The 15,233-nt window shown below is 45.7% G+C and overlaps 1 protein-coding gene across 1 annotated transcript in view; it reads right to left on the bottom strand.

Annotated features, from left to right (window-relative positions):
- Window positions 1-15,233, bottom strand: part of PPM1H (protein phosphatase, Mg2+/Mn2+ dependent 1H) — a 234,592-nt gene that overhangs the window by 99,227 nt on the left and 120,132 nt on the right. Inside the window, exon 4 of the mRNA XM_087814570.1 lies at window positions 12,823-12,935. Within this exon, the coding sequence (XP_087670696.1) occupies window positions 12,823-12,935 (113 nt within the window). The remainder of the gene's footprint in view (window positions 1-12,822; window positions 12,936-15,233) is intronic.

The following is a 15,233-nucleotide window of genomic DNA, read 5'->3' as shown; positions in this document are numbered from 1 at the left end:
CTGCCAGTTCTGAATGAGAGATGGGCTGAGCTATGAAAAATGCCTACCCTTAATATCCAGGTGACAGAGCCAGCAGAAAGGGCCTCTGAGGCTCGGAGGAAGAGAGGGTCAGTGCTGCACCGCCCGGCAGCTTTCAGGTGGGCTCCTCTTCCCAGGAGGCTCAGATCTGGGGAAACCCTGCAGCACAGGCTCTCATCAGAGCTGGCACCAATGGCAACTGAAATCTCTGGGCTCATGGTTTGGGGCATCGTACCTATCTTTTGGGATCTAAGCCAATGAGACAAGGGAGGAAAATGGATCGAGGCCTCAGGATGCAGGAGGCTGAGCAGGCCAGGCCAGTCTCGGCTGCATGTCATTTAGTGGTCACCAGATTTCAGGTGTACAACATCCCGAGGTTCACAAGATCTTGGTAACTCTGCTTATTTTCAAAGCAGGGAACGGAGGCTCAGTGAATGACAGGAATAGCCTACAGTCTGCAGTTTGGCACAGGGTTGGAGTTTATCTCCCAGCCCAGTGCTCCTCCTCTATCTCACTGAGGCAACTAAGGGCGACATCAGACCTCTGCACTCCGAAAACCTTCATTTCTGTGCTTTAGAGTTCTATACTTACACACACTGTTTTATGTCCGTAGTGTTTAAAAATTTCAACCAAGGAGCCCGGCTGGGCGTGGCTCAGTGGTTAAGCATCGACCTAGGATCCAGGCGATCAGGGTTCGATTCCCGGTCAGGGCACATGCCCAGGTTGCGGGCTGCAGCTGATCAATGACTCTCTCATCATTGATGTTTCTATCTCCCTCTCTCCCTCTCCCTTCCTCTCTCTGAAATCAATAAAGATATATTTTAAAAAATAATAAATAAATAAATAAATAAATAAATAAATAAATAAATAAATAAATAAAAAATAAATAATTTCAACCAAGGAGAAAACGAAGTCTTCTCCACAAATTCCCAAGACAGGGAATGCTCAGCAAACCTCCAATGGGTAGGAAGAGCAGAGCAGCAGGTATATAAACCATTCTACAAGATGTATAAACCATCTTGTAGGTGTATAAACCATTTTATACAAGTCTAAGAAAGAGCTGATGTTGCTAAGTAGACACTGAGCTAAATCTTGGGAAGTGAAGAGCAAAAGTGGGTGACACCCTGGATTCCGGTTCTGGCCTGCCACCGGCTTCCAGGGGGAACTCGAGAAAGTTGATTTCTCTGGGCCTCGTTTTCCTCATCAACACCAAAGGGGATTTGGGCCAGACCAGGAGTTACACCAGAATCACTGGAGTGCTTTAAAGTAAAGACTTCCAGCCCACCTTCAATGATTCTGAGTGAGCCTGAGAATAGGGGCCTGACAATTTTTTAATACCCCAGGTAGGTCCACAGATGTCTGCACTAGATCAACAGAGAGACTGGTAGATGGATAGACAGGTGGTTAAAATATTAATATGGTAACTACAGAATTTAAGAAGTGGGTATATAGAGTGCATTGTCTCTCGACTTTTCTGTATGTTTTGAATTTTCATAATAAAATGTTGAAAGGCAAGCAAATAAAAAAGGGACAAATCCCCCAGGTGATTCTGATGTGGAAGCAAGTTTGGCGTCTCTGGAGCAGGTCACTGGAAAAGGGAGCTGGCGTGAGCACTCACCCACATCTGTTCTCATGTGCTGAGAAACTGCACAAGAGTCTTCCAGGAAACAGACAAATAACAGACCCGTTGCTTTAAAAAAGGTATATAAACCATTCTACAAGATGTATAAACCATCTTGTAGGTGTATAAACCATTCTATACAAGTCTTTAAAGGCTTATATAGATCCAACTGTTCATAAATTTACAGAAATCCTTAGGGTTTCGTGCACAAGATGGAATGAAGGCTTTAGAACTGGAACTGGGGAGCCCACTCCGTTATTTGTAGAGTCAAGCAAGAGAGAAGGGCTAATGCAGAGAGGACCTGGCGGCCATGGCCGTCATCACGGCGGCACCGGCTGCTCCAGAGACTGCCTGGGCTCTGCTTGCACCTCTCTGGCGTCACTGCACCACTGTCTTGACTGTCCATTTCTCTTCGGTCCTCAACACTACAAGCACATGCCTGGCTCAAGGCGTTTGCTGTTTGGTATGCCAGCACACACTCCCCCAGAGAGCTGCTTGGCTCTGGCCTTATCTCCTTCAGACCTTTACTCAAAGGCCACCTCCTCAGGGATGCCTTCTTTGGTTCTCCATCTGAAATTTCAACCCACCCAAGACTACTGAGCCCTTCCCTTGTCCTATCTTTCTCTCTAGCCATCATCACCATCTAGCATAGTCAACGTTTCGCTTACTTGCCTTGCTTATTGTTGGTTGTGCTGATTCGTGTGTAAGCTCAGCGAGGGCAGGGGGTATGTTTAGGGTGCCTGCGACAGTGCCTGGCGTGAGGGTGAGTACGTGAAGGAATGGTCCCATGCCACACTCTGTCCATGGCCTGCGTGCTCATTTCCTCTAATCCGCACCCCGATCCTGAGGAGTGGACAGCTCTTACACACATGGGGAAGCTGAGGGTTTCTGCAGAGGTGAGAGGGCAGCTTTCTGAACTCCAGCACCTCCGGCTCACCCCATTTCACTATGCTATACCACCCAAAACGCTGCTCACTTCCAGGGGCTGACATCTCCCTTCCTTGTTTCTTGCTACTAATAGCTACACCACCTTGATCCTGGAGGGTTTGTCGACTTGCTCAGACAAATGAGGGTCAAGTTGAAGGTTAAACGCTCATCTTGTGCAGTTAACTCCCCAGAGCAAACTAAGCACCTGATAACCACATACGCACAGCAATGAGGACCACTCAGCGAATAGCAGCTCCCGCCCTGAAACCAGACAGACCTTTTCCACTGATGATGGTTCCCTGAGGCTCAGAGCTCACAAAAACAAGTAGGGTCCCACCAAAAATAGCTGTACCACTAAATGACCCCCAGTGCCAACCAAGTTTTTCCAGTGATCCTCACAACCACAGCAGTGACTCTGTAGAAAACAAAGTAAGGGGGTCAAGCCACAAGACTCTGTAGCAAGAGATGTTGACCTGAGAAGGAGACTTGCTGGTGTAGTGTACCACCAGTCATTCCAGAAGCCAAAGAACACACTTACACGTGGAGTTTCCCCTTCATTCACTAAAGCCCAGTGATTCTCTGTTTCCCCAAACCCTGCATTTGTCCATCACATGGCACTGGGAATGGAAACAGAGGAGTGTCTGCCTCATTCACCCACCATGTGTCCCCAGCACAGGCCTGGCTCAGGGCTAGCATCGAAATATTTGTTGAATCCTGCTCCTCCTGCATATTAGTCAGCACACATCTTACCTTCACTGGGGGGCTCTGACAGTATAATCCATGCACAATGACTCATATAAGTTTAACATAAATTAACTTAAGATGGATTGAGACATATTTATTAACGATTTGTCTACAGTAATAATTTTGACTCTATTAAGGATGACCTCAAAAAGAGGAAGTGTGCGTAAATAAAAAATAGTCCGAAGAACTACAGTTTGAGAGTAGATAAGAGGCTAAACTATTAAATTAAACTGGTCAGTTTAAATTATTAAACTGAACTGTGTATGCCATTTAAAAAAATCTCAACATAACTACAATTTAAAAATAATCTCAAAAGAACAAAAACTGAGATCAAAAAATTAGTTTTAAGAAAATGATAAAGTCATAAAACATCAGTATATTCATAACCTACTTAATAACACCTTTCTTCTTTCACATTAAATGAAAATTAGTTTCCATGATGGACTTTAAACAGACAAATATTTGGCATGCTGTTTACTTGTAGGCTTTTTCATTATCATATGTGTTTTTCTCCAAGATAAAAGTGGATCATAGTGAGACGGCTATTTTTTCACCATCTCTGACCATCTAAGCCGAACTTACTATACCTCTTATAGAACTAACAGTGACAGAGATAAAGAAACAAAACAGGTCATGGTGTTTGGGCTTTAAAAAAGATACTGTGGTAGCTCCCTCAGCTCAAGGGGGGGAAATGTGACAATGAATAGAGACCCCATCACTCCCTGAACCTAGTGTGAATACCTTTCTCAATGCCCAATGATGGCGGAAACTTTGTCCCTTAGGCCTGGGGACACAATTTGGCCTATGTGGACAAAAAGGGGCTCTGTAATAAATCTGACTGAAAAGTAACCTCACAGGGCAATCTGATCATAAATTCCTAACTGGGCAGGTCGTGGTGGGTAGTCATGCCCCAGGCCTATACCTTCTTTAGTACAAAGTTTCTCTTTGCCTTAAGCCAGCCCTGTGCATAGTTCTTGTGCCTCTAGGTTAGCATTCCTCAGAAATGCCAGAGTAATCCTCTTTTCAGACCTTTTGGAGACATAACTACCCTCAAGGGAGCACATAATCTTGTTAAATATCTTGTAATCCAATCATAGAGACCTCCCCCCCCCCCAACCCCACCCACTTTCTCCCACGCCTCCATGTAATCTTCCTCACACTCCCTCCTTAATTCCAAATGTACAAAAGAAACTGCAGGCTGTCCTCTAGAGCGTTTTCTCAGTCTGCTGAGGTCTCACTTCCAGGCATGTCTTCTGTCTGATTCAAATAAACTCTTACAAACATTTTCTACAGGTTTGGACACTTATGTCGACCACTACTACATTCCCCAGCAGCCTTCCTGGCTCCTCAGGACGTGCCTGACTCCAGCCAATGGGGAGCCTGCAGAGGTGCTGTGTGCTTCTCCCGGGGGGCCATGAAACTTCCTGAGCTCTCTGTCTTCTAGTTCCCTTCCAGCTGACTGGATAGAGCGCCCTCAGAGACCTTGGAAGCCAAGTGTTAAAGGTGGAAGACCTTCCTTCATCCTAGGTTCCCACAAGCCTGGGAGAGACATGCTTCTCTAGTCCAGTGAACGTGGGGTCTTCTGTTTCCACACTTAGCCTACCCGAGATACCACTGTACAGCAGAAACACTTGTGCCTTTCCATATACAACTGGGAGGTCATTCAACTCATAAGAAAAAATAAAAATAGTCACAATATTTTTAATAGTCTCCTAAAATGGTAGATATGGTGCTTCATGGGGACCTTGAAAAGTCAAATTACTTAGTAGAATATTCTTGCTAGGTGGTAATACAGTTGATGCATAAATATTTTCCTGAGGAGCAAACCCACTATTTTCCACAGCAGCTCGCCGCGTCTCTGGGCAGTTCCCACCGGGTACCCACAGCTCTCGAGGAGCCTGCACTGAGCACAACAAGAACAGCAGTGAACTCATTCTGAGCGGCTGCTGTGGCCCTAGCCCCGTGCTAAGAGCTTTCCACACATCTGCCCATCTAACCATCTCCATTTACAGATGACAATACTGAGGCCCTGCAAACATGAGATTGGCCCGAGGTCCCACACAACTAACAGTGGCAGAGCCAAGATCAACCCAGACAGTATGAGTCCCTGCTCTTGGTCACTACTCTGCCCTCCTGTAGCTGTCACCTCTTTGCCATATTCATGAACAGCAAGCCTTACCACTCCCATGTCTGCAAATACCCAAAAATCTCTTTTATAACCACACACGTTATTTTTTCCCCGTGACTGGAAAAAACTCTGATTTGCTTGCGTTTTCAGCATCCATTCAAACGTGGTTCCAAACCTCTCCACTATGCTGGTCTCTCTGTGGAAGGATCCTGCTCAGTCGTGCGTGTGTTGAACTGTGTCACTCAGAAAGGGACTTCACGTGTAAAATCAGATTAATGACAGTACTTCCCCAAAAAGGTCAGTGTGAGGATTAATTAGGTTACTCATGTAAAGCCCTAGAAATTAGAAACGGCACTTGAGACAGAGCAAACCGGCCGAAACCGTTCGCTATTATTCACGCTGTTCCTCAAATGCGGCGGCCTCCAGGGTTACATTAGGTTCTGGTGTCTACACCACACCACTGGCCAAGCGGAATTCACTGTCCACTTAAGTACAGTTTTTAAAAAATGAAGCCATTCAAAAAAAAGGAGGGGGCATCGGTAAGTTTAAAATCCCCTATCCTGGCAGTATTTTTTTGGTTTGGTTTTGTTTTCTCAGATATTACACTTCACCTTGACTGTGACTAAGCTTCCCCTGATTAAGTTCAGCCCACCTTCCCAGGCACTAAAGGTCTTTTTCAATCTTGTTAGTTCACCTTACTTGGTTTCATATCATCAGCAAATTGCAAGATTGGGACCTGAAAATCCTGGTGTGGCCTGACATGGACTCCCTGTTTCATCCTACCTCAGCAACCAAGGACACATAATGTCACTATCAGGACAATCTCATGCCTGTGTTCGCAAGTGCAAGTATTCCACTTCTACGAGCTCCGTGAGACTTCCCAGTCCAGCCCCTCAGTGGGCTAGGAGCAAAGGGAAATTGTAAGAAGTGTAACTTGGTTGGGATGGGGGAACCACAGCCAAAGTTCCACTGTCTCAGGGGCCCAACCATAAGAGACCAAAAGTCCACACAGAGTCATGCCTCCCCCATTTCCGATAAGGAAATCATCGCCTGCTGTCAGCTGGGATAGGGGCTTCAGAACGACCCAGCAGTCAGTGGGAATCTGAGATAAGAAACTGGGTCATGCAAGAAATCCTTACCACTTTTCCAGGACAAGGACCTATGTTCCAGAGTATCGGGCTGGCAAAAAGGAATCCACAGCCAGCTGAGAGTAGTGCAGGTGCCCTCCCACCTCAGGGAGCAGCGTCAGAAAGCATTAGGGGAAACGCTGCCCTAGAGGCTCCCCCGATGCAGGGCGCTTGATAGTATTCGGAGTGTGCCACTTTAGCCTCGGGCCAGGAACAACTGTAACTTTTAAACCCTGAGGCTCCTTCAGGACCCTCTCAGATGCCCAGGGCAGACCCAAGAGCAGTGTTTCTTACTTACATCAGCATCACCAAAAAGGCTTGCTAAAATAAAACACAGATCGCTGGCCCACCCCTGGGCTTGATTTAGTAGATTTGGGGTAGAGGCCTAGAATTTACTTTTCTAACAAGTTCCTAGTTGCTACTGTTGCTGGTTTGGGTGTCGCACTTTGAGAACCACTGACTCAGGGCAAGGGATATCAGGGAGAGGTTTGGGGAAAAAAATCCAAGGGGAGGAGGCAGGGAGGAAGTCCAGAGAGGAAAGGGCCAGTTAGGTGCCCTTTGCGTAGACAGCGAGTGGCTTGATAGGAAAAGACTTTTGAATTGACACATGGTCTCTATGTCTTTGCATATATTTGTGATCCACTGGTACTAATGTTTTCTTTTTTTCTAACCCTTCTACAAGTTATTGGTATAGCTAAGGGATAGGAAAATATATACTAAAAATATGGGGATCATGCAGAAAAAAGGTAGAAATAGTGATTCAACTTTCTTTGTAGAGAATGGTGCTTAATTTTGGTTTCTTTCAAAGAAAGTGAGAGGTGTGCTGGACTTAATGTAGTCACTGGAAGATCAATTATACTTCTGAATGCAAGGGAAGGTTACTATCAAAGCAGCAGCTCGCTGGCAGGTGTGGAAGGACGAACCACTGATGCGCAACGAGCAGTTTCCGGAAGGTTCTATACTGGCCGCTTATGTCCATGAACATAAAAAGGAACAAATAGTTCTTTACATTCACGTAGACAGTTGCATCATGTTTCATTATCTTATCCCTTGTAAAGGGGAGACGTCTGAGAGAGAAGACACCACAGATGTTTACCTGGTTCTGAATTTAGAAACGTGTGTCTTATTTTACACCTAACTCCTATCCTCAGGAAAATTCGGACTTGCCAGAGGAATACACCTCTGAATGACTAGAGCGCTTTAACTTAAATGGAGGAATAACTGTGGAAAATTAAAATGAGGGAAAGAGAAATGAATGAAACCCAACCTGGCTGGACTTAGGGCTTTGTTTAAAGGACAACCTGTAGGTTGGCTGTCCACTCCTGCTACCCAAAGCTGCTTCATGAACACATTCGACCTCCGTGCCCTTTTCCTGACCTTCAAGAACGGGAAGATGGCCCTGTGCTCCCAGAGCCTGTGCCCTTTTTTCAAAAGTCGAAAAGACCCTGCGGCCAAAGAAACTGTAAACACGACAAAATGGGGGTCTGAATTTGTGGCAGTGATCATGTATAGGACAGTCATTCAGGAGAGCCATAAAATGTTTCTGTTATTTCCAACAGATGGCCATCAAAATGAAAACACAAAATTTAAAACGGTCTCATAGAATACTGGCACCTTTGGAAGGGGACGGCAGCCCTCACTTTGAGGAAACATCATTCCCTATATCATCAATGAATGAACTGGGCCACCCACAGCTTAGATAAGCTTCATTACTACAATGTATTTAAAATAGTTTCTAGTGCAACCCCCACTCACTACACCCCACAAACTATTTTAAGTGAAATCAAGGAAGCCACTGATTATAAGGAATGCCATTATTTTACATACAAACAGGGAAGGAAAAGTTTCACTAGAAACTTGATTTTAGAGATGTTAGAAGTGAAAAACAAAACAAAACAAAAACTGGCATGGATGCGAAGCCCCACTGTGCAGGGCGCAGGCTGAGCACGTGGTGCTCCGATTTCAGCCTGGAGCTGGACGTTGGCCCTGCTCCCTCACAGTCTGGGACACCGGGCAAATCACTTCAGCTCACTGAGTCTCAGTATACGTATGTGATATTAGCATTGCCTGCTTCTCACTACACTGCTGAGAGAATTAAACACGATTCTGTTACAGCATTTAACGTGTGCCTAACACTTATTAGCTGTCTTATTCCTGCTGTTACTGTAAATCTGGCGAGAGCAAGATTGTGAGTTTCACAAATATTAAATGGTCTCTCTAATGTGAATGAGTTCACCTAGCCTCAGCTGCCAAACCTTCAGACACTGTTTGAAATAAGTAGTAATGGCTTTGCCTGCTCAGTGCCGTAGCTCTAGAAACAAAATGAAATTATCGTCTAAAATGGAGTCAGACCATCTTCTTAAGCTGAAGAATCAGGCGGAGCCCTAAGGAGCGAATGACTCAACACAACGGGTGAGAGTTTGCATACTGCTTTGCATGACATTTGCATGCCACCAGTTCATTTGTGCTGGAAGTGGAAAGCTGCCCACCATCTGGTTCTTCCCCAGTCCCTTATGATCCCCTAGGCGTCGAGCTGGCTGCCTTTGCCTGGGAAAAATGAAACAATTGGCTTGCATTAAGCAGTTACCGCATGCACCTCCAGGGCTGGTTACCTGGGCTGAGGGGAGAAGAGGAAGTCTGTCCCAGGCTGGGGACAAGTGACCTCGCATCACTGTGGACCATCCTACACTGAGGGTGGTCTCTGACTCACACACCAGGCAGCCACATACAGCGTCAGGCTTCGCCTGGATTCAACCCCTGGCACAAATGCACCTACTGGTGAATCAGAAGAGTCACAGCGAAGTGGCTTAGCAAATAGTTCATGACCACAGGTAGCTTCCGTATTAAACCGGCACAAAGCTCCCCCCCCCCCCCCCCCCGTGTGACTAATCATGGGGTAGTGGGACCTACAGCAAAGATTTGCTTTTACTTTCAAAACTGTCAAGATTTAAAGTAAACATGTGGGAGCCAATATCTGGCAACAAAGAACAAAAATTAGCACTTAATTAATAAGAACCCTGTTGCCAGAACCCTCTGTCAGTTTAACTCATTTGTTTAAATTGAGCCCTCAATTCATGACTGCTTGTCCATTGTAGACCTATGTTTACACAGGTCCAATCGAAATTCACTAAATTGCTGTTTCTTGGGAATAACTGAATATTTTTGTAAACTCAAGTACTTATAGTATGAGTATATAAACTAGGCAAAGATCCTATATAAGATAATATGAAATTTCTATTGTTTATACAAGGGCTGAAAAGAGCACCCTAATGAATAAATGTCCTCTGAGTTACCCTTTGGACGGTGCATTCAGATACTAACTCATAGTTCTCTTAGATTTCTCTATGACACATGACCCATAAGTGAACTGCAAACCCAACCAATCAGCCATAACAGCCCAAATTCATATCCGGATGCTGGGGCCAGGAGATTAAAAATGTAATTAAGCTTAAGCTCATTAGGTTTTAGAGATGCTATTTTGTCATAGGACAATGTTTTCTTCTGGGGCTTTTACAGCTTTAATAAAGATATAAGGCTTTTTAAATGATTGGAAATAACATGTAAAACATTATGCTTTTACAGACACTTAGAAACATGGGAACCTCAGTTACACTAAAATTTCAAAAAGTGACTCCAAGAAAGTTAAAATAACCAAAAGAACCACCTTTATAACACCACTTCACTGTCCAAGAGTGTCACTCCTCATAGGGTAATTGTTAGAATGCCAGAAATTTTAGAGATTTACTACAATGCCTACCACCATTTTTATAGGTGAAGAAATAAAGATCTGGTCGAGAAATTGGCACTTTAAAAATAAAAGCAAGAGTCCAGAAGATGAATACTCAGGACTGGCAGGTGCCGGACAGGGGCGGAGCTTCTGGGAAGTCGGGTGAGGAGGCCTGGTTGGCCCAGTGGGGGGCTCAGTGATGGAGCTTAGAGCTTTGAAGAAAACCATGTTCCAAAATGAGAAAAAGGCATTGGGGAGAAGTTGTGTCTATAAAAGGAACAAACAAACTTAAAGACATTCTAGGACAGAGTTGGGTTACCTTCTGAGTCTGGGGTCACCTGGAATGAGGGGTGGGTCTGTCCCAGGAAACAAGGCCCTCAGTCACCACCTTGGTCCCTGGAAGGGCTAGGAAAGCAAACTCATTTCAAAGGACACGGACATAGGCATGAGACAGAAGGTGCACATGAATTCAGTGCTACTCAGAACAGGAGGGAATTGCCTCTTTATTTGCTCATCTGTCTCCCCAAAAGTTTGAGATCCGTACAGAACAAAGGCCCAGAAACTGGCTCCTCAGCATGTGTGTCAAAGGTCCCTGAAGACCGAGAGTTCCTGTTTTTAAGAAAAAAGGGGCAGCGGATGTGCTGGTTCTCCTTTGCTTGCCCCACCCCAGAGATGCAGTGGTGGCCTGTGCCTGTGCCCCGGCCATCTGACTTCTATGACCTGCACTCCCTGGGCCACCTGTCACCTGGCTCCCAGCTGTGCTCATCCCTTGAGAAGCCCTGGCAAGGGATGGAGGGCGGGAAGAGAAAAGTCAAGAGTATTTCTTCCTATTCTCTCCCGAAGCTCCTGCCCAGGAGCCCTCCCCTGTGGCCCCAGCCTCCTGGCTCTGCTGCAGCATTTGCTCCTGGTCCCTGCAGGCCTGGGGTGGGAAGCACCTTCTTGGGCCTCACCACTCCTGACTGGTTCCCTTTCATTTCTTCACTCAGTTGACTCTGACTCTAAACTGGAGTCTGTCTTTTGCCAGGACCCTGAAGCGACGCTAGGGAATGGAGGCCGTGGGATAAGCACGGCGTCTTATGCAAAACTGTATGTTGAAACAGATACCCTACAGGGCAGACTGGAAATCCACATAGTCTTTAAATATAAACAGACCTTCAAAAACATCCGCCTTCAAACCCCAAATACTGCCGCCTTGGCAGCTCACCCTCCCTTTGGCCTCCAAGATCTTCAGTGGCGAGGCTGGGAAGAGGCGCTCTACTCGGGGGAACGGAGCCTCCTTCAGACTCTACCTGCTTTGGAAGTGGAGGTACAGTCACGAGCCACATAATGACGTTTCGGTCAACGTCGGACCACAGATGTGAGGTGGTCTATAAGATCACACTGTACAGCCTCGTGCGTAGTAGGCCATCCCCTCTAGGTGTGTAAGTGTGCTCCGTGATGTTCACACAACAATGAAATCACCCAACAACACATTTCTCAGAATGTATCCCTGTTGCTAAGCCATGCATGGCTGTAAAATCAAGGTGAATGCCTTGACTGCCTGAGGGAGTTGGTCTTCCAGGCTTCAGAGGCAGCAGCCACAACCTGAGGGGAGACAGGGGAGGGGAAGGGAGTGGGGGCAGACTTCAAGGAGGACCAGAGCACGTAGGTTGCTGAGAAGAGGCATAGGACCTAGAGGGAGAGGCAGGAATGAGAGCATCCTAAGATCATGGCCTGCCGGGAAGTCACTCCTCTAAGGACCCCGTGGTTCGAGTACACGACTTTCATTGCTTTCAGAATGAAAAGTCAGTCCTCAGCAAAAGTCCTGCTATAAAGTTAACATCTTTTGTTACTAAGTGGGCAGAGAAGTGTGTAATACGTATGAGAATACTTTTCACAAAGTCTGTAATTTAAAAATTCCCCACACCTAAAGTGAGGACACATCAGTTATTTAAAACAAAAGTGAAACACAAGCTGATCTTGTGCCTCATAATGCTAGATAGCTAAGGGTTAACCACAATCTCCTGGCCTTTCAGCTGAACCTGGAAGAGAGGAGAAGGCAGCCTCTAAGGGCATGTACATAAAAGGAAAAACTCGGGGCTTCTGGGAGGGGACAAGGCAAAGTCACTGAGCAGAAGTGGAACCAGCTGAGGAGTCTTCCCGTGACCCTCCAAACACCCACTTCATTCAAATTCCTTTCCTCCCTCCTTGTAATGCTCATATAAGATGCCTTTGCTAAGCTTTCATTAAAAATCAGGTTCCAAAGTAAAAAAAAAAGTGTGGATACTACTGGGTTAGATTAATTGTAGGTATATACTATATATGAACTGCTACCATGGACAAGTAGAAGACATTGGAGACGGCCTTTACCTTTAATACCAGCCTGATGACTCTTCTTAAATGCATTTTTATTCAGATGGAGAAGACATATCCTTATCAATACCCAATTCCAAGTGGAATTATTTTATTTCCCATCTTTTTTTTTTAAAAAAGATAAAAATGAACAAAAGGCAATAGAAATCAGTAGGAACCAGGAGGCTAGTTTGCTTACCTGCTGTCCCCAGCATTTGCTACATACAGCTTCCCCAAGAGGCAAATGACAATGAGGGCTGTGCAGCCACCAGATATGTTATATGAACTCCTCTCTCGTTCTATCTGTAAGTCCTGGAGAAGAAAACAAAGTTAGTGCTGGATTGTAGAGAAACTCGTATCAAAGACTTTCTTAGCATCGCTCCCTAAGGGTCTCAATGTGCTTCAAAGGGACAAGAGAATCCTCAGTACTTGGTACTTGATTTTCTGCCACCTAATGAGCATTTCTGGAGAGGACACTGGCATAAAACTGTGGCCTGCCAGACCATCTGTGGACCAGAGACAGGAAGCAAGGGATGGCAAACAGACATAATCAGGCAAAAATGAGAAGATGCATATTAAATATGCATTTAATAAATAGCATAGCTTATGGAAAATTCAGTCTTTATATGGACTCCCTGAGCTGCCACGTGGAAAATACAACAGAGGGGCTGAGGATGCCAAGTACTTGGACCTAGCCAATGTTTTTAACCCCAAAGTCTCTGATCAACAGTTTCTTTTACAGCTAGATAAGAGAGGTGACTTGAAGGACTGTGACCTCTATTCACTGCAGACAGGAGTCAACCTCCTGCCTTACTGTCACAGATATAAGCTCCTGCATCTGGTCTGACTCCCTCCTCCCACAGTGACGCACGTGCACAGTAACAGTCAACTTTGCTCGAGCGCATCCTCTATGTCAGGGAGTGCACGAAGCACTTTACACACAGAATCTCATCTTGTCCTCACAACCAGATTACTAACCTCACTGTTCAGATGCAGAGAAGCGGGGTGACCTGCCCATATTTACCTGGCTGGAATCTGGATTCCAATTCATCTTCTTTTCCTCCAAAGCCTACCTTATTAGTTGCCACCTAACGAGACCTCCCCAAGAAAATTAAAAAATAGACCAATACTTCTATTGACAGATATGCATCATCCTCAAGACAGATGTCTTTGTGAAATTCTAGGCCACTGACAGAAGAAAGGGTTCCGTCATCTCAGAAAATGTGAGTTGAATTAGGAAAATAAACCAAATGCTGGCTAAAATGTCCAACATTCCAGTAGCAATCTACAGGGGGTGGGGGGAGCAGAGGGAGGGAGAATGCGGGCTGGGGATAGGTACAGAAGAGGAAGAAACGGTGCCCTGGCTGATTCTGAGGGTGCCACTCGCAGACCGAGGGCCAGGGCACTTTTGTTATACTTAGAAATGCACAAAATTAGAGCTCAGTGGCCTCAGCCAGCTCCTCATGCAAAGGGAGAGAGCATTCAGTAACCCAGCATTTATCAACAATTGCTTTACTCCAGGGGCCAGAAGTTGTGATACGAAGCTAGATTAACCACCAAGGAGAAACTGGAAACAGAAGCGCCTGAGCTGCTGCTACAGGCTGTGAACAGTGTATTGGTTAAAAAGTTGAAGAGGAAAAAAAGCACAAAGACAGGAGCTGGGAGAAACGAACACACTGGGAATGAAGTGGGGAAGGGGGAAGGCAGTGGGAGTGGTGTATGTGGGACACGGCAGTTTAGAAGCAAGAGAAGGAAAGCCCAGCATGGGAGTAAGTGAACAGCAGCCCAAGGCTCGGCCACCGGGCGCACGGCTCACTCTTCTCTGCTTGGTCCTCTCACAAGACTTTCAGGATCAAGAGGATCCTGGCCGTGGAACCAAATCGGAATCGGCCCATTCCCCAATGGATCTGGGTGAAAACTGGTAATAAAGTCAGGCACAAGTCCAGGAGGAGATGCTGGGGGAGAAGCAGGCTGGGTCTGCGGGGAATCGCACAGGAGGGAAGCTCACACCTCTGTGCAGCACCCAGGATGCCTGCGTCTTACCAAGTCACTGAAGAGACCACCACTGTCTGAGCAACTGGGCGTTTTTACTGGAAAATTATTGGAAGAATGATTTTTCTTTTTGTTGATTTTTTCTCTGCACTAGTAGGTTGGTTCAGTAATAAACATGTGAGACCTTTAAAAAAAAAAAAAGCTGCACAAGGGTCAAGCATGAGGACTATCTTCAAGGATGATACTGGATTTTAAAAATTTACTTAAACTGTATAAATTAGTTTTCTTAAAGGACTGTCCTGAGGATTAAATTAGATGGCGTGTGTGAGGGGCTTAGCAGGCCATCTAGGCCCTCTCCACAGCCTGAAAACTCCATGGCTGAGAGCAGAGACCTCTCTTAGTCCCTGTTAGACCCTCAAAACCTACACCGGGCCAGGTACAAGGCAGTTTAAGGAAGGTCTATTAAGTGGACAAATAAAGTCATCCATTGAAAACTGCCTGGGCTTCAAAAGGATTCCCCCCACCACCTTAGCTCTGCCGTAATAAGAGAAATGTGTTCACGATTCACAAACGAACAGCTTACAATGCGAATAAAGGCTCACTGAGGGAAGTCAGCAG

This window comes from Miniopterus natalensis, chromosome 2, assembly GCF_054644295.1.
Source record: "Miniopterus natalensis isolate mMinNat1 chromosome 2, mMinNat1.hap1, whole genome shotgun sequence".
In the NCBI taxonomy this organism is placed as follows: Eukaryota; Metazoa; Chordata; class Mammalia; order Chiroptera; family Miniopteridae; genus Miniopterus; species Miniopterus natalensis.
This window is presented reverse-complemented; position numbering and strand designations above follow the sequence as displayed.